This window comes from Psammomys obesus, unplaced genomic scaffold (assembly GCF_907164565.1).
Source record: "Psammomys obesus unplaced genomic scaffold, mPsaObe1.curated_primary_1811, whole genome shotgun sequence".
NCBI lineage: Eukaryota > Metazoa > Chordata > Mammalia > Rodentia > Muridae > Psammomys > Psammomys obesus.
This window is the reverse complement of record NW_026596034.1, coordinates 23,222,420-23,243,493: the sequence shown is the minus strand read 5'-3', so window position 1 is coordinate 23,243,493 and position 21,074 is coordinate 23,222,420. Positions and strand designations below refer to the sequence as shown.

General features: G+C 43.6%; 1 protein-coding gene across 3 annotated transcripts in view; it reads right to left on the bottom strand.

Moving 5' to 3' along the window:
- The window catches only part of Utp4 (UTP4 small subunit processome component), a 26,756-nt gene extending 5,687 nt beyond the window's left edge, over positions 1-21,069 (bottom strand). Inside the window, exons 1-13 of one of the 3 annotated variants that reach the window (XM_055621509.1) lie at positions 21,007-21,069; positions 20,152-20,312; positions 17,310-17,501; positions 16,087-16,171; positions 14,211-14,300; positions 10,479-10,690; positions 9,015-9,186; positions 8,818-8,909; positions 6,974-7,070; positions 5,200-5,264; positions 3,496-3,618; positions 2,734-2,890; positions 736-842 (exon numbers count right to left, since the gene is read on the bottom strand). In XM_055621509.1, coding sequence (XP_055477484.1) covers positions 736-842; positions 2,734-2,890; positions 3,496-3,618; positions 5,200-5,264; positions 6,974-7,070; positions 8,818-8,909; positions 9,015-9,186; positions 10,479-10,690; positions 14,211-14,300; positions 16,087-16,171; positions 17,310-17,501; positions 20,152-20,310 — 1,551 coding nt within the window. In that variant the 5' untranslated portion in view covers positions 20,311-20,312; positions 21,007-21,069. Of the gene's footprint in view, positions 1-735; positions 843-2,733; positions 2,891-3,495; positions 3,619-5,199; positions 5,265-6,973; positions 7,071-8,817; positions 8,910-9,014; positions 9,187-10,478; positions 10,691-14,210; positions 14,301-16,086; positions 16,172-17,309; positions 17,502-20,151; positions 20,313-20,749; positions 20,825-21,006 lie in introns of those variants that run through there. The other 2 variants (XM_055621510.1, XM_055621508.1) reach the window with 2 other exon arrangements.
- Positions 21,070-21,074: the final 5 nt, after the last annotated feature.

Sequence of the window (21,074 nt, the reverse complement as noted above, 5' to 3'; positions counted from 1 at the left end):
AAAAAAAAAAAAAAAAAAAAAAAAAAAAAACAAAAAAAAAAAACACCAATAAAAACAAACAAAAACCCCCAAACCCAAGCCCCCCCCCAAATGAAAAGCAACAACAAAAACCCAAACCAAACTTACTGCCCATGGATGGCTTCAACTCTAAGGCACATGGCACTATACAGACACTTCCGTTGTGGCGTGCTCAGGGTAAAACTGCAGTATATGACTCAATGCAGAGTTGGAGTATTATTACCTATCTGTCAGAAAGATTCCCCAACTACGCTTTTTTTTCCTCCCTAAATTTCTGGTTCTATCTAATTTAAAGTCACACTGAATTTACAAGGCAAATGATAAAAGGAAACCTGTTCCTATCTCCAATTCTGTGTCAGAAATTTCCCTCCTTCCTCAAAGCAGAGGTAACTGGGTACTTTTGTCTTTTTTATCATTTTGTTATTTGTCTATTTTGTGCTAATGTTAGGGTGTCATGAACACTAGGCAAGTACTCTACCACTGAATTATATCCCTAGTTAGGAAGTGGATTATTAACATAACCATAATTTTAAGTACGGCTTACACTGTTCTCATTAATTTTAATATGAGTACAGCTTTGAGAGTCTAAAGAATTCTAAAATAGGAATCTATAAAGGAGGAAAAGTCTAGTAAATTTCCAGGTCACTTCAATCTGCCTTGAATCTTAACACAACTAGCAGCCTTCTTATGACTGCTGCTATGAAATCTGATGCTCACCTTCAGATGATTCAGATCATATATGTGGACTCCAGCACTGGTACCCGATGCAGCTAGCCAATTCCCATCTGGACTGACTGCCAAAAGACACATGGCCTCCACTGTCCCTGTGAAGACACAAGAAGCAAGCTCTTGAATCAGGTACCCACAACTTGCCCTGTGCTGGAGACAATACAGAAACCACAAGACCCACGTGGTTAAAAACCATTTACAGGAAAATTTACTGGAGTTTTGTAAATTAGTTCTAAAGGTTAACCTGCTTATTTTTAAATTAAAACTTTTTTTTTTTTTTTTTTGAGGCAGGAAATTACTTTTGTAGGCCCAGACAGCCTTAAATTTGGGATCCATGTGTCCCAGTCTCCCAAATGCTAGGTAATCATGCCTTCCCCACTTTTTAAATTTAATTAGCTATTGCTAGGCATGGTGGCACAAATTTTTAATTTTAGGACCCAGGAGGCAGAGACTATAAGTTTGAGGCCAGCCTGGTCTACATAGACACTTTCAGGCCAATCGTGAGATGTGGTGCAAACAATAAATGTAAAATTAATTTACCTGGTTTGCCGCTCCTGTGAAGAGAAGCCGTGAGAATCACTACAGGCTTCTCTGGTGAGACCTGAGGAACACTGAAAGCCTTACCTTAAGCAGCTACTTCACACTACCCTTTCCTACTCAGAGTTCTAAAACTCGCTACAGACAGTTTAACAGACTTGAAGCATATACTGAATTTACTGGGTGCCTGCTGCTTGTTTAACTCTGCAGAGCACCTCTGTCAAAAGGTCTTGAATCAGTTTACAACATGAAGACACGGAATCAAAATCACATCAACATTATATGCTGAAACATGTGCTACATCTAACAATCCCAAATAATGAGAAAAGCTTTACAAGCCACAAACCATCTGTTGAAGGACGGTAAAAACGTAAGGGCGCTGGGTGGTGGCGGCACCCATCTTTGATACCAGCCCTTGGGAGGCACGGGCAAGCGGACCGTTTGAGGAAAGCTGGTCTACAAGTACTAAGACAGCCAGGGATATACAGAGAAACCCTGTCTTGAAAAACAAAACCAAACTAACAACAAAATGTTAAGGACAAGATTAAGATTTGTAATTAAAAACTCATCTGACTCCTACATGATACGTTTCTTCTGAAGCAGCTTTTCTTTGTCTGTTTGTTTCTTTTTTTTTGGGGGGTGGTGGAGGTGGACGGGTAGGTAGGGATCTGTGACATGGGGTCTCTATATGTGGACCTGGCGATCATGGAACTCAATATGTAGACCAGGCTGGCCTCAAAACTCAGAGAGACCTATTTGCCTCTGCCTCGAATGTGCTGAGACCAAGGGTGTGTGTCACCACATCTGGCCTGCAGCAGCTTTTCAACTAGCTGAATGTTGACAATCCAGGATGAGAGGAGTCTAAAAGGCAACAAAGCAGCTAAGAACAGGAACAAATAGTGGAATGTATCCAACTACCAACCAAGTGGATGAGAATCTTAAGTCAACAGTTAACTAAGCATTAGCTGGTACATACGGTCACCTACTGATGCAATCCGTGTTCTCACAGAATACAAAAAAACAGTCACAGATACAAATGACCCAAACAAAACTATATGCACCACTATATTTTCATCTTAGCATGTCTACAAAACCTCTACAGACGTACGTGTAAAACACCAAAATACTCGGGGGGTTATTTGGTGTCAGCACTGCAGAGGACTTTCACTTTCTTCCTGACTCTGCTAACAAAACTAAGGATGATGAAACTTCTCTGGCTCCAAATAAGGAATCAAAAACCCAGTGAGAAAGGAGTAGGTGTGAGGAGCACTTCAGATCTCATCGACAGTCTTCATCTGCCAGATATCTCCTCCTACTTCAAATTGCAAACATGTGAGCGAGTATGTTTCCAAGGTGAGAAGAGTCATAGCATCCCAACACTGGAGTCTAAAGAGAAAAAAAGTCACCCGAGACCCCGAGAATTCCCTTCGTCCAGTTAGAAATTCCCACCTGATTGAGGCTGGAAAGTGTGCAAGTGCTTGAAGCTTCCTTCCAACAGACGAATGATGTGGAGAGACCCTTGATTTGATGCCACAAAGAGCTTTGTTGAATCTTCAGAAAACAAAATATGAAGAGCAGAGCGAAGGAATGCTGGCATTTTGGAAACCTTTGGGTAAATCAACAGTGAAAGCCAATGAGAGAAAGCAGCACTCCAAAGCCCGAAACAGCCAGGCTTCAGTTACATTAACTCTTAGAGTTTCCAAGCAAGGACCGGTGAAGGGCCTGGAACATTGGCATACGTCCTGTAGCCCATCTAGCCCATCTTCATGCAGATGCTAACTGCTCAATTTTCTACCTTGAAAAAAACTTATGATGGGAATAAAATACCATGCTAAAAATGTTTCTCTATTTCTTTTTCCACCTGTAACTTCAGTCCCAGAAAGGGATCCTCCCCCTTCTGGTCTCTGTAAGCATCAGGCACGCACATGGTGGACAGACATACATGCATGCATGCAAAACATCAGCATACTAAGTAAATAAAACGTTTAAAAATGTGTTTTAACTTGTGGGAGTCTCTCTTTCCATTATGTAGGTCTTGAAGATGGAACTCAGTTTGTCAGACTTAGTAGCAGGTCCCTAAAGATTGTTCTGCAAAGGCTATGACCATCTAACTTTTCATGAAGGATTCTTATCCAATTCATTTTCAATTCAAACAAAATTACACATTTAGGAAGTTCCTTCCTGTACAGGAACACAGTGTGCCCCACTTACTCTTTGGAGGCTTATGTTGTCACGTTCATATTTCAATCGATAAAGAAAAAACCGAGAAGCTGTAGAATAGGCTATCCAACTTCCACACGGGGAAACACAGCTGCAGATAATGTTCTCAGGGCCCTGGCAATTGGAAGAAGCAACATGAGTGAGAAAACCAACTTTTTTTCAGACAAAGTCTCACTCTGTTTCACCATAGTCTCCTTATAGTAGACACCAAATGTTGGGTCAGAGGAGTAAGCCACCAAGCCTGGCAAAACTTCTTATAACAAGGTTACAATGACAGGAATCTTCAAGCTCTTTTTTTGTTGTTGTTTTGTTTTAAAGACCTGGTTTCTCTGAGTGCCCTGGCTGTCCTGGCACTCATTCTATAGACCAGGCTGGGCTTAACCTCAAGAGATGCTCCTGCCTCTGCCTCCTGAGTGCTGGGTCTAAAGGAATATACCATCACTGCCCAGTTTGCCTACATATAGTCTTAAAACACTCATGTTGGGTGTACTATGACTAAATCCCAGGCAGAACACCTCACTGATGCAGCTTTGATTTCCAAAGCTAACACAGGTCTGCAGATAACTGTGTAGTATCTCAGGTCCCTGGGTAACTTGGAAAGCCTCAACCTTGGGAAACCTGAGCAGGAAGGCATCAATACAAAGGTTGAGGACAGGTGATCGGGAGTGCTGATTTTCTGTTCTGCCCATGATGACCGGCTTTAAAACCTCTAGGAGGTGCACGTGATGGCACACGACTTTAATCTCAGGAGGTAGAAGTGCGTAGATCTAGAGTCAAGGCCAGCTTCATCTACAGATCGAGTGATAGGACAGCCAGGGCTACACGGAGAGAAATTCTGTCTTCAAGCTCCACACCCCAAAAACATCTCTAAGAAAGAGAAAAATCTTTGAGAATAAAAATGCAACGTTTATATAGAATTAACAATCAATCTGGGTGTGGAGGTACATATCTGTAATTCCAGTATCAGGGCAACTGAGGCAGGACTGTAACTTTAAGGCTAATATAGCAAACATGGATTTTTTTTTTTTTTTTTTGAGGGAAGGAACAGCCAGGCCATGGCTGACTTCAGACTCAGCGCAACCCTCCTTCCCAAGCCCTCTGAATGTTGGAGCTTTACAGGCATATGCCACTGCAAATAACCAAAGACAGGAGAGGAAACAGGATTTAGTGCAGCCCAGAGCTACATTAGGGTTTCAAGAACCCTAATAGGCAAAGATAACTTTGAACTCCTGAACTTCCTGCTGCCATCACTCGAGTACTAAGACAGTAAGCGGGATCACCACCAACAACTGAAAGACATTTTTCTAAAAGAGAAAACAAACGAGGCAGTTTACGTGGTATGTTGCTAAGGTAAAGAGCAAACACACACACAAATAAGCACGTTCTTTTGCTTTCCTGGGAGGACATACAAGAAACTGTTGGAAGTGCTTATCTCTGAACAGTGAACAGGAAGACATGGGGTCAACATGAGGTTCAAATCTGATTATAGAACCTTTGTACCATCTTAATTGTTAAAAAGACATATGCTATTTTTATAGTGTCAAAAGGAAAAAAAACCCCAATTTCCTGTATCTATTTATCAAATTCTCAATATCTGACTGCTGGCAGTCTTCTAAGATGACAGCTTGAGTAACACTCAGATTCAGAATGGAGATGTGCTCTGGCCCTTGGAGCAGGAGTGAGAGCCTTCCTCACCTTTGTCTTGAGGTGCAGTAGATGGTCTGCGTTTTTAGAGAGTGGAAGAGTATCTCCGTTCTTGCCTGAAAACAGAAACTTCCCTGAGATTTTTCTCATCAAAAGAAAATGTGTGCATCTTTCCATTTTAAGGTCAACCTTCAGTAACAGAGTTCCTACCAGTGGGAAACCTGGCTTCTCCATGGAAGTCTGCACAATCTGAAGGGCTATGTGAAGAGCAAGGAAGGGAATAGGATTCCGAGGCACAGTCTCCTGAAGCCCCACCCATACACACTCGGTGGGAGGAAGCAGATTTAAATGCATTTGCAGGAAGACACCTCGAGCACTTTCTAAACTGGTCACTCACTGCAGAGCCACAGTGGCTTTGTTTCCATGCAAGACCGCCACTACACACCATTCTGCCTTCTCGTTTTCAATACATCAGCCTGGCAGGGCAAAGCACCACTCCACAGCTGTCACCTCAACCACCTCCGGCATCCTATAAAAGCTTAAGCTCTCTTTTACTTTCAAAGATTTGTATCTACTCTCAGGCGTTTCTGTGTGTGGGTATGCACATGCGTGGGTATGCACTGGAGGACAGAAGAGGCTTTCAGGTTCCCTCAAGCTGCAGTTATGTGGAGATGTGAACCACCCAATGTGGGTGCTGTGAAATGAACTCTACGAAAGCAGTACACACTCTTAACCTCACCCATGTCTTCAGGCCAGAAACTTAAACTCTTAGGATTGCTGAGTTCAGGGACAACCCAACTGCAGAGTGAGACCCTAGTTCAGAAAACCAAAACAAGATTAAAAAAAAAAAAGTATTTACCATTATTATTTTTTTTTTTTATTGTGCACTGGTGTTCTGCCTGCATGTATGTGTGAGAATGTCAGATCTTAGAATTATAGACAGTTGTGAGCTGCCATGTTGGTGCTGGGATTTGAACCTGGGTCCTCTGGAAGAGCAGACAGTGCCCTTAACTGCTGAGCCATCTCTCCAGGCCCCTCCAAAACAAGATTTTAACACTGAGTTGTTTTTTTCTTGTTTATGAGAGGACAATAATTCCCCACAGACACAGAACAATCTATTCTTAAAAAAATAAATAAATAAATAAAAAAGTATATATCTGTGTATGTGTATGCAGGTCAGCGGCATTAGGTGTTTCCTCAGGTGCTCTCCACTTTATTTTTTCTGCAGTAGGGGTCTGACCATGTAAACCTGGCTGGTCTGGAACTCACTATGCAAGCCATGCTGGCCTTGAAATCAGAGATCCACAAAGGCAGAATACTGGGTGGGCCTGGCCAGCTTCATTTCCTTTTGTGAGGCAGGGCCTCTCACTGACCCTGAGGCTCACTGATTAAGCTATCCTAGCTGGCCAGCAAGCTCAGGGATGCTCTTGTCCTGAACTTTTGATTCTCCTGTTCCCACTTCCGGGGATCTGCTACCATGCCTGACTTATTTCAACTGCAATTTTGATATTTTGTATTCTCTTTCCAGTTTTCTTTTCTTTTCTTGTCATAGGCCTCTGCCTCCCATGCGCTGGGACTAATGTCGTGTACTATTATGGCTCCAGTTTTCTTTTGTGTGGGTGAACTGGATGATACTGTGGTTCAATCCCAGGGTCTTGTGCTCCCAGGAAGGCATTTACTTTTGAGGTATACATCAGCCCCTCTTGGTATATTTTTTTTTCCTTTCTACCTTTTCTTTTCTTTTTTAATTTGCCAGTTTTTAAAAACTAAGTTAAAAAAAAAAAAAAAAGACAAAACAAAACAAAATCCCTTTCTCCCAACACACCTGTTGCAGCTGTAGATCCTAGTCTCCAAAGTTCCAAGTGATGAGCAAATTGGAATAGGAGAAGATGCCTTCTTTTCGAACAGGAAATGAGACGCCGCTGTATCCAAGAATTGAAAAGTTTTAAGTAGGCCATCTACTGTTCCCAGATGCCACATCTTAGCACATTCCCTTCTCTACTGCTGAAACCCATTTATTTTGCCAGGTGTAGCGGCCCAGCACTTGGGAAGCAGAGGCAGGTAGATCTGAGTTCAAAGCCAGTATGGTCTACATAGTGTCCTGGGACAACCTGAGCTCTATGCTCAGACCCAATCTCAAAACAAACAAAGAAACAAACAAACAAACAACAACAACAAAAAACACAAACCCCAAGCTGGGCATGGTGGCACACACCTTTAATCCCAGCATGCAGAGAGGCAGAGGCAGTCACTGTGAGTTTGAGGCCAGCCTGGTCTACATTGAGTCCAGGACAGCCAAGGCTACACAGAGAAATCCTGTCTAGAAAAACAAAACAAAACACCAAAACCAAACCAAACCAAAGCAAAATCATAGCCATTCATTTCAAGATGTTTCTAAAGAAATGACACAGACTAGGCAGTCATGCTACAGCATGGCATAAGATTTAACAGGGTAAATATAGGATGAGCCTTGTGGAACGTACATAAAGCAGAGGCAGTTCACTGGTACAGATTAGTCAAGCAGAGAAGACAAGGTAAGAAGTTGCAGGGAGGAAAGGGCATTGAAACAGGTCAGATGCTAGCATACAGTGGGAAGATTTTCAGAATGGAAAGGCTGAGTGAGACGGGCCAGTTCAAGATCAACAGAGGCTTCTACAACCACATGAGTTTAGGGCTCTATGCTGAAGGCAACAATCGCAACTAAAGACTTCTGAAACAGAGGAATGAACAAGGTGCTTTTAAATGATCAATAGCAGTTAGTGACACAGATGTTAGTGAATGGAGGCTGTGCAACCGGTCACGGTGCAGTGCTGTCCAGGTCACATATGTGGGCATTTAAAAAACTGTATTTTCTGTTTTTGTTTTTCAAGACAGTGTTTCTCTGTGTAGCCTTGGCTGTCCTGGAACTCACAGTGATCTGCCTCCCTCTGCCTACTGAGTGCTGGGATTAAAGGTGTAAGCCACTATGCCGGGCTTGTTTTGTTTGTTCAAAACAGAATTTCTCTGTAGAGCTCTGGAACTTGCTCTGTATACCAGATTGACTTTGAACTCAATGAGATCCACCTGCCTCTGCCTTGGGTGCTGGGATTAAAGATTAAAGGTGTGTGCCACCAACTGCTGACCTAAAAATATTTTCTCTATTGTAAGTGTATGGGTGTTTTGCCTGCACATTCATTCAGTGCCCAAAGAGGCCAGATTAGAGTGTTGTTTCTTCTTGAACTAGAGGTACAGATAGTTTCTAGCTGCCAGATGAGCCTGGGTCATTTGAAGGAGCAAAAGTCCTCTTAACTACTGAGCTACCTCTCTAGCCCCAGAATGTGTGTTTTAATTGCCAACATCATCCTGGGTTTATTTTCTGGAGAAACAACCCCCGCCCCATGACAGTGCTTTATGGGAATTTTGTTAGGGTGGGCTCTATTATTTGGGGTGGAGAACCTAGGCTTGTCATGTTCCTTTTAAGGTAAATGGAGGTCACAAGTTGAGTGGACCTCTCCAACACCAAACCAGATCTACCTCATTATCACTATGAATATACATATGTGCACATAAGAAGAGTCTTCAAGGAAGCTTGCTTCAGGACAGGACGAAGATGCCTTTCCGAAGCGTGAGCTGTGTTCAGTCTTACTGGCTAGAGGGACGGGAGATGCTGAGGGTGACAGGGATACTCACATGGGGGAAAGTGATCTTTCGGAGAGCAGCATCGTAATTCTTCACCTCCACCTTCTCCATGAGAGGACGAATAACTAGGTGGGTGTCGGTGCCTGAAGTAAAGGGCAGCAGAGAAGGAACACACAATGAGAGAAGTCCTCTGTGAAGAAAACAGCAGAGCTAGGCAGAGAAAAGAGCAGCTGGCTGGGAGGACCTACCTCCTGATATCAGAGCTGTTGGGCTGTGGGCCACAGTGCGCACGTCGTGAGTGTGGTGCTGGAAGGGTTTCGTCCGCACCCACTGTTTCTCACTGCTGCTGGAAGTCACGGAGACCAGCTGAAAATGGAATACTGTGCCCTCGGCTGTGCCCACCACAAAACTGTCTTCTTGCTGAGAAATTAAATCATGAGGAGGTAGATGTCAACAAAATAGACTCCAGATGGAAAAATATTCCTTCACGTTTTCTATCTGGGCAGCTCAAGGGAAAAGAAAACTCATGCCCTGAATTAGAAGGGAGGTTCCCACAAGCAGTTCCTACAGAGGGACAAGCTCAGACAAAGGCAGCAATGCGCCCCCTTCTGACAAAATTAACAATTAGTATTGCCAAGTGTTATGCAGTCACATGCTACACATTCAACGGCAAACTAAATACACTGTCCACAGAAAGCTAATGGACCAAGTGATATTATAGCTATACTACAAAACATTACTCAAAATTTGCAATGATGTTGGTGTAAAGACACCTTTTAATTGTATTCTAAGTTGGGTGGAAGATTTTTATTTTGCTATGAGATTTTAAGAATTACAGAGCTGAGGCTGGAGAGATGACTCAGAGGTTAAGAGCACTGTCTGCTTGCTCTACAATTCTGCTCTGGGTTCAATTCCTAGCAACCACACCATGGCTCACAACCATATACGGTGAGATCTGGTGTTCTCTTCTAGCGTGCAGGCAAACACTGAATATGTAATAAATAAGTCTTAAAAAATACATCTATCACAGGGCTAGAGTTGGATCAGCAGTTAAGGGAACTACTGTTCTTTCAGGACCTGACTCAGGTTCCTAGCACTCATGCAATGTAGCTGTCCTGGACTTGCTGTGCAGACCAGGCTGGCCTCAAACTCAGAGATCCGCCTGCCTCTGCCTCTCTGAGTGCTGGGATTACAGCTCCGTGCCACTGCGCTGGCAAACATTTCTGTTAAAGAACATGGTACGGATTTCTTCCTTAGGTCATCGCTCACATGGTTTAGAAAAGATTTCAGTTTCTCTGCTGTGGGTCATATAAAAGAGCACACACATCCGGGACAGGTGTGCAGTGCAGCAGCTTTCCCTGCTACCTGTTTGCCTACGAATATGCTATGAGGCTCACACAACACCAACATCACCTACTGATGTGTTTCTCAGAATGTGTTCTTGCCATTAGTGATATGTGACCACAGACTATGCTCAGTATAAGAGATGAAATACCCCAAAATGGATTTAAACACGAAATGTGTAAGCTGTGAGAAAAAACAAAACAAAGCAGGAATCCTTCTAAATCGCATAAACAATACATGGGAAAAGACAGACCCTAAGACTGACTTGGCAGATGGGCTTGGTCACACAAGCCTGTAATCCTAGCTACTCAGGAGGTCGAGGCAGGAGAATCTAAGGTCAGGGACTACTTGGATGTGACCATACTCACATCAGCGACAGCAATAGAGTGCACGTCAGCATTTGCGATGAGGTGGCTCTTAACAAGCGTCCCGGTAGCAGAGTCCCACAACTGCACCTTTCCAACAGAGTCCACGCTTATGACCGTGCCGTCCGACAGGAAGGCCACACCCCACACTATACACCGTGCCTTAGTCACTCCCAGGTGTTGCCTATCTAAAATCATCTTACGAATAATGCTCCCTGAAAGATAAGGAAAAAAAAAAACAAAAAAAAAAAAAACCAAAAAGGCACACATGTAGGTGGTACTTATTTTCATTTTCCCAGAACTGCACGGGCAAGCATGATGTGGTGAGTTAGATGTTTGAACATAGCAAGCCAATAAATGACAACCGTGTTAACTGTTTTAAAACTACAAAATGGGTACCCGAAGAGAAAAGAGGGAGGTGAAAAGAAGGGAGAAAGAGCGGAACAGAAACCTCTTCTGGGCAAGTGAAACGGGAAGGTGTGATGACCACTTAAAAGCTGGCACATTGCATATGCACATTACACCTGCTTTCCCCACACTCTGTGTAAGGAAAGGGAGAAAAGAAGAGAGTGACCACACTCAAGGAGCCCTGATGAAGCAGAGCCTTGAAACCCAGACACAGGTAAGCCTTAAAGAAAGCCAAGAAGCCACCTGAGTCATACATGAACCTTCTGGAGCTGAGGACCTGTACTTCAGAGACTTCAGGTATGAGGGGCCTCTAAGGAGGGATAGGTTGAAAGTTAATCTAAGAGGTTGCTGGATGTTGGGGTACTGATCTCCTGAGGAAGCAACCAGATACTAACTAAACTCTATCTCAACAGAAGAACTTCTTACATAAAAGGTACTGGGAACTGAGGGTGGGACAGCAGTGGCTAAAAGGAAAACAAGGTCAAGTGAAAAACTTGTGAGTGAATGTTGAGAACGCCAGATTTCTTCTCCTCAGAATGGTGAAAGGTGGGTCTGTATTTATGGGGAAGGAGACTGGAAAAGGAGTCAAGAGCGCAGCTCAGCGGTAGAGCATGCCATTCCCAGGGTTGAACTGATCTCCAGTACCAAAAAACAAACAAACAAAAACCCCAAAACAACAAACAAATACAAAACAAAACAACAAAAATCCCTCAAAAACCCAAAAACTGCTTGATTTCTGGGAACCAAGAAACAAAAGAAGAAAAACTTTTTTTCTAAGCTCCTGACTTCAGAAGTTCCCAAACAGGGCAGCCAGGTGGTGCGTTAGTAAAGACCCCGCTAAAAAGTCCCACTGATGCAACAAGAACAAACGGCCCACGTGGGAAGAACGCTCCCTCTAGCGAGAAAAGCTGAAAAGACTGACAGAGGCTATGAGCCAATCGTAGGACGGGAAGGTGTACAACACTAGCCAGATATCATCACTAACAGCCTCGGAGTGGGGCTGCAGAGAAGGCTCAGCTGCTAGGAGCGCTTGCTGCTCTCACAGGGAACTGGAGTTTGGTTCGCAGCACCTGCAACAGCCTGTAAACTATGGCTTTCGCAGATTTCTGCCTGCACATACACGGTCAAAAAACAAAAAACCACAACCGGATGTGGTGGCACATGCCTGAAATCCCAGCACTCAGGGAGGCTGAGGCAGGCAGAGTGCCTGTGAGTTCATGGCCAGCCTGGGTCCAGAACAACCAAGGCTACACAGAGAAACCCTGTCTCAAAAAAAAAAACACAAAACAAAATAGAAACAAAGGAAGGAAGGAAGGAAGGAAGGAAGGAAGGAAGGAAGGAAGGAAGGAAGGGAGGGAGGAAAGGGAAGAAAAGAAAAGAAAGAAGGAAAAAAAAAAGATGAGCCTCAGAGGCCATAGTCATAGCCACAGAACACAGCTTAGCAAAGGCCTGGCTGAAAACAAAAAACAGAAAAAAAAACCTCTGGAGATGGCTAAGTGAAAATTCCACTACAAAGACTGATACAAAAATGACAAACTTATATTAGTAAGCAGTTAAAAGTCCAAAAAGATAAAAAAAACTAATTTCAAGAATTCACCCCAAAACCAAGAGTTTGAAAGAAAACAATCTTTAGCACAACTGAATGACACAGAGAAAAACCAACCAACCAAAACCAAACCTATTACAGACTCACACATCAACAAGTATCATCAAATTTTCAGTGTAAGTGTAACAGGGCCCAGGGGGAGGGGGCTCACCTGGTACATACAGGGCACCAACAAAGAAAACTTCCACAAAGGAAAAAGAAAGGGGACAAAGGTACATGCTTGAGGGTCCTAGAAACCAAACAAAATCTTAACTCTGCATGTACACAGGGTCAGTAATTAGAACAGCACCAGAGTTCCTAACAGGGAAAGGAAGAACCCTAAACAACACAGAAGTAACAGGGACCCCAGAAAGACAGAAACACCAGTCTCTCTTACCTCACACTCATGCAGCGTGGGCCAAGTGGCTAAGCCAGACCAGAGGTCAAAACAAGGTACTTATTTTTTAAAGACATAGAAATGGCAGGAAAAACAAACAGAACCACAAAAATACTCAGATGTATTTTCTATCAATTTATACAACTGAAAGACTTTTAAGGAAGAAGTGGCAGAAATGCAGTGAGAAGAGGGATATTGGACAGGAAGGAAAGCAGCTTCCTCTGCTAGTGGCACACAGACGGCCATGACAAGCACACCTGACCACTGACTGGAACCCAGTCACAAACAAGCGCACAAGAGGATCAGGAGACAGGGGTAAACACGGCAAAAGAAACAAAGCAAACACGCAGGCACTGAAGTCAGTAATGTGCAGAATTTAAAAATCACAATGCAGAATCATGAACATGTCATTTACAGCAGAGATAAGCCCCAAAAGCATAGCTAAGTTGAGTGGCTTACTTTGGGGAGCAGGAGAAAAGATAGAGGGTGGATTCTACTTTTTATAAAAAGCCTTAAGAGTTTTTATGGTTTTAGGCACATGTAACTAAGAACAAGCAAAATAAGTGCTCAGGTCAGGCACTGAGGAAAAGAAGAAAACAGAAAGTTAGGAGGACCCATTTTGTCTATGTATCTAACGTGTACGTATGCTAACAAATTAAAGGCAAGCTCACACTGAAGGTGTGAGCCTAGTAGCCCAATATTCCAGGCCAAGAACAGGAAAAAAAGTCATTGCTTTAGAGTACAAGCTACTGTCATATCTTACAGAGTGCTGCCAGACCCCCTGAAGAACGAAGATTCCCCAAAAGCAGCAGTGGTCATCAAAGACAGGAAGGAGAGGCTAGGTGGCTCAGCGGTTATGAGTACTTACTATGCAAGTAAAAATAAGTAAGTAAGTAAGTAAATAAATAAATAAAAGGCCTGGATCCCAGACCATGTGCAAAACCTGGCCTGGCCTTCTGCATGGCGGTAACTGCAGCATGGAGGGAAGTGGAGCTTCTTGCCAGCTTATGACAAAAACAAAAACAAACTCCACCTTTGGGTTCAATATAAGACTGTCTCAAAAAGAGGAAGGAGCGTAGGTAATACAGGAGGACACTGCTAGTTCTCTTCTGGGCAACACTTATAGAGGCACACATACACATGGAACAGAAACACAGACAGAGACACGCAGCCACAGACATACATGTGGAAAACAACGGCAAAATTTGTGATAGACATGTGGAGATATTAATGAGGAATTAGGTTATCAGGGTCATTGAAAGAGTGACAAAGTCAAACTGTCAGAACTGAGAAATAGAAATCTGACAAAACCCATACCCCAAATGTACTAAACAGAAAAAGTTACCTGATTTGACATCAAACACACTAATGTAGTCAATGGAGCCAGCTGCAACATGGGTACCAGCAGGGTGCCAGCAGAGACTTAAGATCCGACCTTGGCAGTAATAAAAAGATAAAAGCGACATTTAAATATACAGAAAAAACTACCTAAGCTCTCCTTCCACTGTTCCCTGCAGGGCTGGGGTGATCCAGTCTCAGCTTCATCATCCACCATAGTTGAGAGACTGTGCTGGGACCCACAATGAAGCCGATAGCCGCTTTTATATTGTGTAAACAGTTGAGGAAAATGTGTAAATGGAGACACTCTTCTAAGAACGACCTGGTAGTAATCTAAGAAAAATCTCAGTGTACACACTGACTTCAAATTAAAGAGACAGACTTGCTTGAATGCCCGAATATAGATCTGGTTGTGCACAAATACTGACATTACAGACAGGGATGCTCTGAATATAGGACAGCGTCCTCTCAAGACTGTACCGCCCAGCGACCCCAGCCACCTCAGCCTGTGGAAGCACACCTGATGATGTTCACATCATGAGATAATTTAACATTGCATTTCTCAGGGTCACTACTCTCCAAAGCAGGCACCACAAACAACAGCCCCACTGTTGGAGTTGATAAACCAAATTCTACCAGCACACCACACAGCCACACATGGCTGCTCACCAACTGTCTTTGGCTGCTTCTGTGCTACACGCAGAAACTCCATTGCCTCCAAAGCCTCAAGTACTGTTGTGCTCAGTACTTTTCAGAAACAGCTTGTCAACCCCTGCTCTGCACCTCAGTGCCAGTACAGTCCATAGCCCAAGCACCAGCAGCTGCTCCACAAAGTTTTCTTGACACTTAAATTGGCTGATAACGTTAAGAACCATAGCTAGCGAAGATGCGTGCCTAGGTCACAAGCATGACGAAGGGCTGCCATGAGCTTAAGGCCAGCCAAGAGCACACAGTGTACCAGGCAAGTGCGGGCTACAACATGAGAACCTGTTTCATAAAAAAAACTGAAGGGGGAACATGGAAAAGGCACAACTCTCTTGTGGTACAGACGTGTAATCTCAGCACTCAGGAAGTAGAGGCAAGAGGATGGGGAGTTGAAGGTCAGTCTAGCCCCCACAGCAGAACCAGCCTCAAAAAGTACATTGCTTAAAAAAAAAAAAAAAAAAAAAAAAAAAAAAAATCAAGGTTTTAAAGCTTTATTTGTTTACATCTACAAAACAAGAGTTTTTGTAGGATACCAGTTGCTTTTCTGTCAACTTGACAAAGTTAGAGTCATTTTGAAAGAGAGAACCTCAGTTGAGAAAATCTCCCAACTAGACTGGCCTGCGAGTAAACCAAACCTGTGGTACATTTTCTTGCTCAATGATTAATGTGGAAGGGGCCTAGCCCACAATGGGCGGTGGACTGGTGCTCCCGGAGGCTTCAAGAAGCAGGCTGAGCAAGCCAGTAAGCAGTACTCCTCCATGGCCTCTGCATCAGCTCCTGCCTCCAAGTTTCTGCCCTGCTTGAGTTTCTACCCTAACTACTTTTGACAATGTACTGTGCTGTGGAACTAGAATCTGACATAAACCCTTTCCTCCCCAAGATGCTTTTGGGCATGGAGTTTTTCACAATAACAGAAAATGAGATGAAGACCCATGTGATGAACAGTACACTGATTTGTGGAAATACTAGTCTTTTACTTTGAATCTCTGTATTTTTGCTTAGCCAGGCAATCACAACTATGCTACATAATGAGACCCTTTCCAGAACTTTCCTTGTGCTCAGAAATAATTAGAGTATATAAAAAGCATTACCTGTAGCCACAGGAAAATATCATATTCCCAGTGACATATAACATAACTGCTCGTTGAAATTACTCATTACCCCACCAAAACCCTTACTTTTTTGCCGATCAAAATTTCTTGCAAACTGGATTTTGTCCGGGGTGACCTCAAATAGTTTCACAGAGCCATCTTCACAACCAACCTATTTAGAGACAGGTAGAAAAAAGACTAAATGAGCCTTTTATAGGACTAATATCCCCATATACAAACATATACATGGTTTCTTCTCTAAAAGCTATCATTTGCCTTAAAATCAAAACAAACCAAAACAGCTTGTCAGAGGGGGAAGAAACCTATTATCAAGAAATTGATAGTATACTACTGGTTGACCTCATATTCTAGTCAGAAAACAGGCCCAAAGAGTTCTAGTCGGCGGCCAAATTTCTGTATAAGACACGGATTAGAAGTAGGGCTACACACGTACCTGCCAGAGCCCTATGGCCCGGATAAAAGATCTACTGACCTTTAAACCTAGATGGAAACACCTAGGACAGTATACAAGTTAGTGCAAGTGAAATAAAAACCTCCGGGCAGAAAGACGGCCCAGTGGGAAAAGGCATTTGCTGCCAAGTTTGATCCCAAAGACCCACATGGTGGAAGGAGAGAATCAATTCAGACATGTCCTCTGGCCATTACAAGCACGCTGTGGTATACACGCATCAAACCCCATACACAAATAGTAAATGTCATTTTACACACACTGAAGATGTATGTGAGTGCAGTGAATTTACAATTTAACATTTCATAGTTTTGAAACAAAAGTTACTATTAAAACATAAAGTGTATCAAAACAAAATAAAACCAGTCTCCTAGTTTAGGAAATGCTGAAATGAATTAACTATAACATTCACAAAACAACAAATAAGGTCCAAGCATAAGGGCAAAGTGAGCAGGAATTTGTTATTTTTATCTACATGAGCTTTGACTATGTGTATATATATGCATGTGCACCACAACGTGCAGTGCCCTCGGAGGCTAGAAGAGGGCAGCAGATCCCTTGGAACTAGAGTTAGACTGTAGTGAGCCACCATGTGGGCTGTGGGACTCAAACCCAGATCCTCTGGAAGGGTGGGCGGCAATGCTTTTAACTGCTGCGCCATCTCTCCAATCCACCACTACGGATTTTAACCTTCAATGGTCACTGCAATCCTATGTTTTATGATTCTTGGTACCCAGCTAAGTTTGGTGTTCCTATCTGACATAATATAAACATGGGGAAGGAAGCCTGAGTGGCCATAAGAGTACTTCTCTATTTGAATTACCAATAGTTTCTTACTGACCAACAGTTGGGAGCCACTGGGGCTGGCGGTCATACTCCAAATAGGTCCTCCAAAGGCATCCATAGCATACTTGATGTTTAGGGCCTGTAGGTCATACTCAAGAATTTCTCCATTGAGTCCAGCACTGAAGAGGCGCTGTCCTTCTGCCCAACACAGGGCTTCGGTAGCCCGAGACTCATGGCCTGGAAAAAACTACAGAAACATAATTTCTCAAGCTGCCATGAAATCATCAATCATCAGCAACTGAAATTTATTTCCCCACAAATAACTAGTTTGTCACTATCAGACATTTGTGTCTATTAGATACTTCAGCTTCAAATTTTAGTTACTTAAAGCTATGGAACTTAAGATATACATTTAATCCTCTCTTTTAAACTAGGACTTATCAGAGGCTTTTCAACTAATGTTTTAAAATTAAGATAGTCAAGATTGATTCAGCCAGGTGTAGTGGTTTATGACTATAATCCTAGTACTCAGGAAGGGGAGGCAGGAGGATCATTTTAAACCTGAAGCCATGTGGACTATAGTGAGCCCCATGCATAAAAAAAGCCTGGTTTAGAAACTATGACAAACTTGGAGGTCTCTGTGTTCACAGAGAAGCACTAGGGAATTTGGAATGTTAGCACACAGGGTTGTTGAAGGAATGCATCCCCTGTTATCCTCCTGGAAGGCTGGGAGCTCACTAGCCTGGTGACCTTTGTGCTGTCTGTGCAGCCCGACTTGTCCGGCACCTGCTCCTCTCTTTCAGACCTTTACCTTAGGCTGCTTCTCTCAGTCCATCTACAGAACCTATCTTTATGGACTTTACGAAGAGTCTCAAATTAGTCACGTCTGACCTGTATTTAGCATACTTTGTTCCTCAAGGAGATTTTTGTATGCTTTGGTATAGGTAAGATCAAGTTAATTATCATCAGAATACATTTTCACCAAATTATGCTGTGCTTAAATATTCCAAAAATAAACCACCTGAGGTCACACTCTACAAGTTTGGACCAATACCTGCTGGGGTCATGTTAACCAAACTGCCTTCTTGCCACCCCCAAATCGCCTCTCTGCAGCCTGTGAAGGTCCCATGAATCCCCACAGCTGATGGTCCCTTCTATCTAGGACCTTTGACCTTACTTCACCAGGCAGTCACAGCTATGCATTTTAATTTTATGCCTGCTTGACACAAAGAGACTATGTTTCGGATCTGAACTTGCAAGGCCAAAAGACATATGGGTCAAGTGGTTTGCCCAAAAAGCCAAAGTCAGTGGCATGAAGGGAACAAAGCTCTCTTTACTCCTAACGTTTTTATTCTGACTCACTAATGTTTGTCTTGCTCCGAGAGTGATGTGATCGAGGCAAGCAACCCTTAAAATATTTACTGCATTTATTTTCTCAAAGTGAATGCACACAATGTATATGCATATCATACACAGAGGACAACTGACAGAGAGGAGTTAATCTCCTCTTCCACCATGAGGGTTGCAGAGATCAAACTCAGGTTGTCAGCCTTGGAAGCAAGCAGCTTTACCCACTGAGCCATCTTACTCGGCCAGAGGTTAGTCATTTCAGCGAATAGGAAAGGAGACTTGGAGAAAACAGAAGATGAGACTGAATTAGTGAGCTGTTCAAAATGCCCACAGGAGGATGGGAGAAGGAAATAAGAGAGGGTAGGTAAGAAATGGAGGACTGACTGAACGTTAACTTAGCAGTGGCTTTGTACCAAAGAGCCAACATAGTTCCCGATTTTACAGAATTTGAAGTTTAGCAGCGAAGAGGCATTAAGCCAAGGATGTTTATCCTGTTTCTAGCAGTGAGCTGCAACTGTTCTCCAGTAAGTCAGTCCTATACAGGACCCCCAAAGTTACCTGTCAAGAGCACTTTTCCCAGCTTTACTATACAGGTCAGAAACTGTTTACAGGTCTCTCTCTAAGAATGTAAATGCTTTGACCACTTGTGTCAATAACAGGACTCATTCTTAGAAACATTTGCAGAACACCTAAACCTCGAGTGCCAGACTGCTGGGCACTAGAGAGGAGTTGGTCTGCCCTTGCTCGTCTGCCCTTGGCTTCTCTTTTGAACTGAGCTGCATGTTGCTCCTGAAGAGTTAGTAACCAGTGTCCTTGGAGGGAAAGGCTTTGGAGCCAGAGAGATGGCTCAACAGTTCAGAGCATTTGTTCTTACGGAGGGTTCCCAACACCCAATGGTAACTCATAACCACCTCTACCTAAGTTCTGGGGATCTTAGGTACTCTCCCGACCACCATGGGCGTCAGTGATGCACACATACATGCATGCAGGCAAAAACCTGATACACAGACAATGAACAAATCTATGTGCACCCAAAAAAGCCATTTCATTTAATTAAAAATACACTCTACTCCCAAATACACAATTAAGTCTACATTCTTGGAGACTGGTGGACTTGGGAGTCTGTTTGCTGTCAAATTACTACCATTTTCTGATATTACAGCATTTGCAGACTTTTCATTGACAATGGGAGGCACACTTGGACCTCCAGCAAGAAATGTCATTTTACCAAAGTCACAATGATCTCAACAATTTCCTTTCTTTCTTGTAGTGACCAAAAGATCCAGCAGTCTTCGGCCCTCAAATGGGATATAGTGACACACTATTCCTGGGTAGCTCTTTCTAAACAGCTTTAGATAGATCAAACCCCTGAGCTGCTTTCACCAATCGAGAGATCTCAGCTCTGCTACAGAAGCTCTGAGTTTCTAACCATTCCACAGCAGGAAGAGTCACTCAAACTATCTGAAAACAGAACACGTAAAGCTGCAGAATGAAACTCAAGAAAATTTAACACCAGGAACACCACACCAGGCTTCCCAAAGACTTACTTTCTCCTGAAAGTAGTTTGCTGACAAATTATAGATTTCCACTGTGCCATCTGTTCGTGAAACAGCCAATCTGTTTGACTGGTTATTGTAAGCCACACAGCGGATGCCTGATGGAACATAATTAAAGAAACGGACTCGATGGACCTTAAATTCACCCATTCCTGGGGGGAGGGGGGGACAAAAAGAGTCATTGTTAAACATTAACTGAAAAATCTTACCCATTCGATTTATTACCCTCACTGACAGATGGGAGATTCCAAAGATATCACTTAAATTCACTTCTAAAAATGCTTTCGTGTCCCTCAAGACTCTATCTCCAGAAACTCAATAGGGACGCTTCAGCAAATTAACCCCTGAAGGCCTACTCCAGCTCTCCATCTTCTCGACCTCTTGGAGGAAGACAGTTTGAAAACCGGCCTTTTACCAAGAACCTCTCTCCTCAGCTTTCCTGACTGCTAAGTTTGCAAATCACAGATCCACTCTTTAAAGACAGTGACGCGGGGTTGATGGGGGAGGGGAAACCCAGGGCACAAGTGGCAGCAACAGGACTAGGCGGTTTGTCCCCGCCTGCCTCATCTGGCAGCTACTTGGCACACACCTACTGGGAGAACTTGTTGGGCCCTCACTCATCTACCCCCAAGATCAGGGAGACAGGCAGAGCGGGCACGTTCTGAAGCGCCACTAAAGCGCGCGAGGCGTCTGCCACCCCTGCTCTCTTCCAGGGCAAAGGAGTAGCTTCCACTCCGTCTCGGAACCGGGAATCTGACAAGCTCTGCGGGCCCCCGGCCCCGGGGAAGCTGCATCCCTTCCGAGCCCCCAGTTTCAGCTGCGCCCGGTGGCTCTTCCCGAACTCACCTACCGCCCGGCACTCGTTCACCCGGGACCTCGCCTCTCTCCGCCCCGGCCCCACGTGCGCGCGCGCG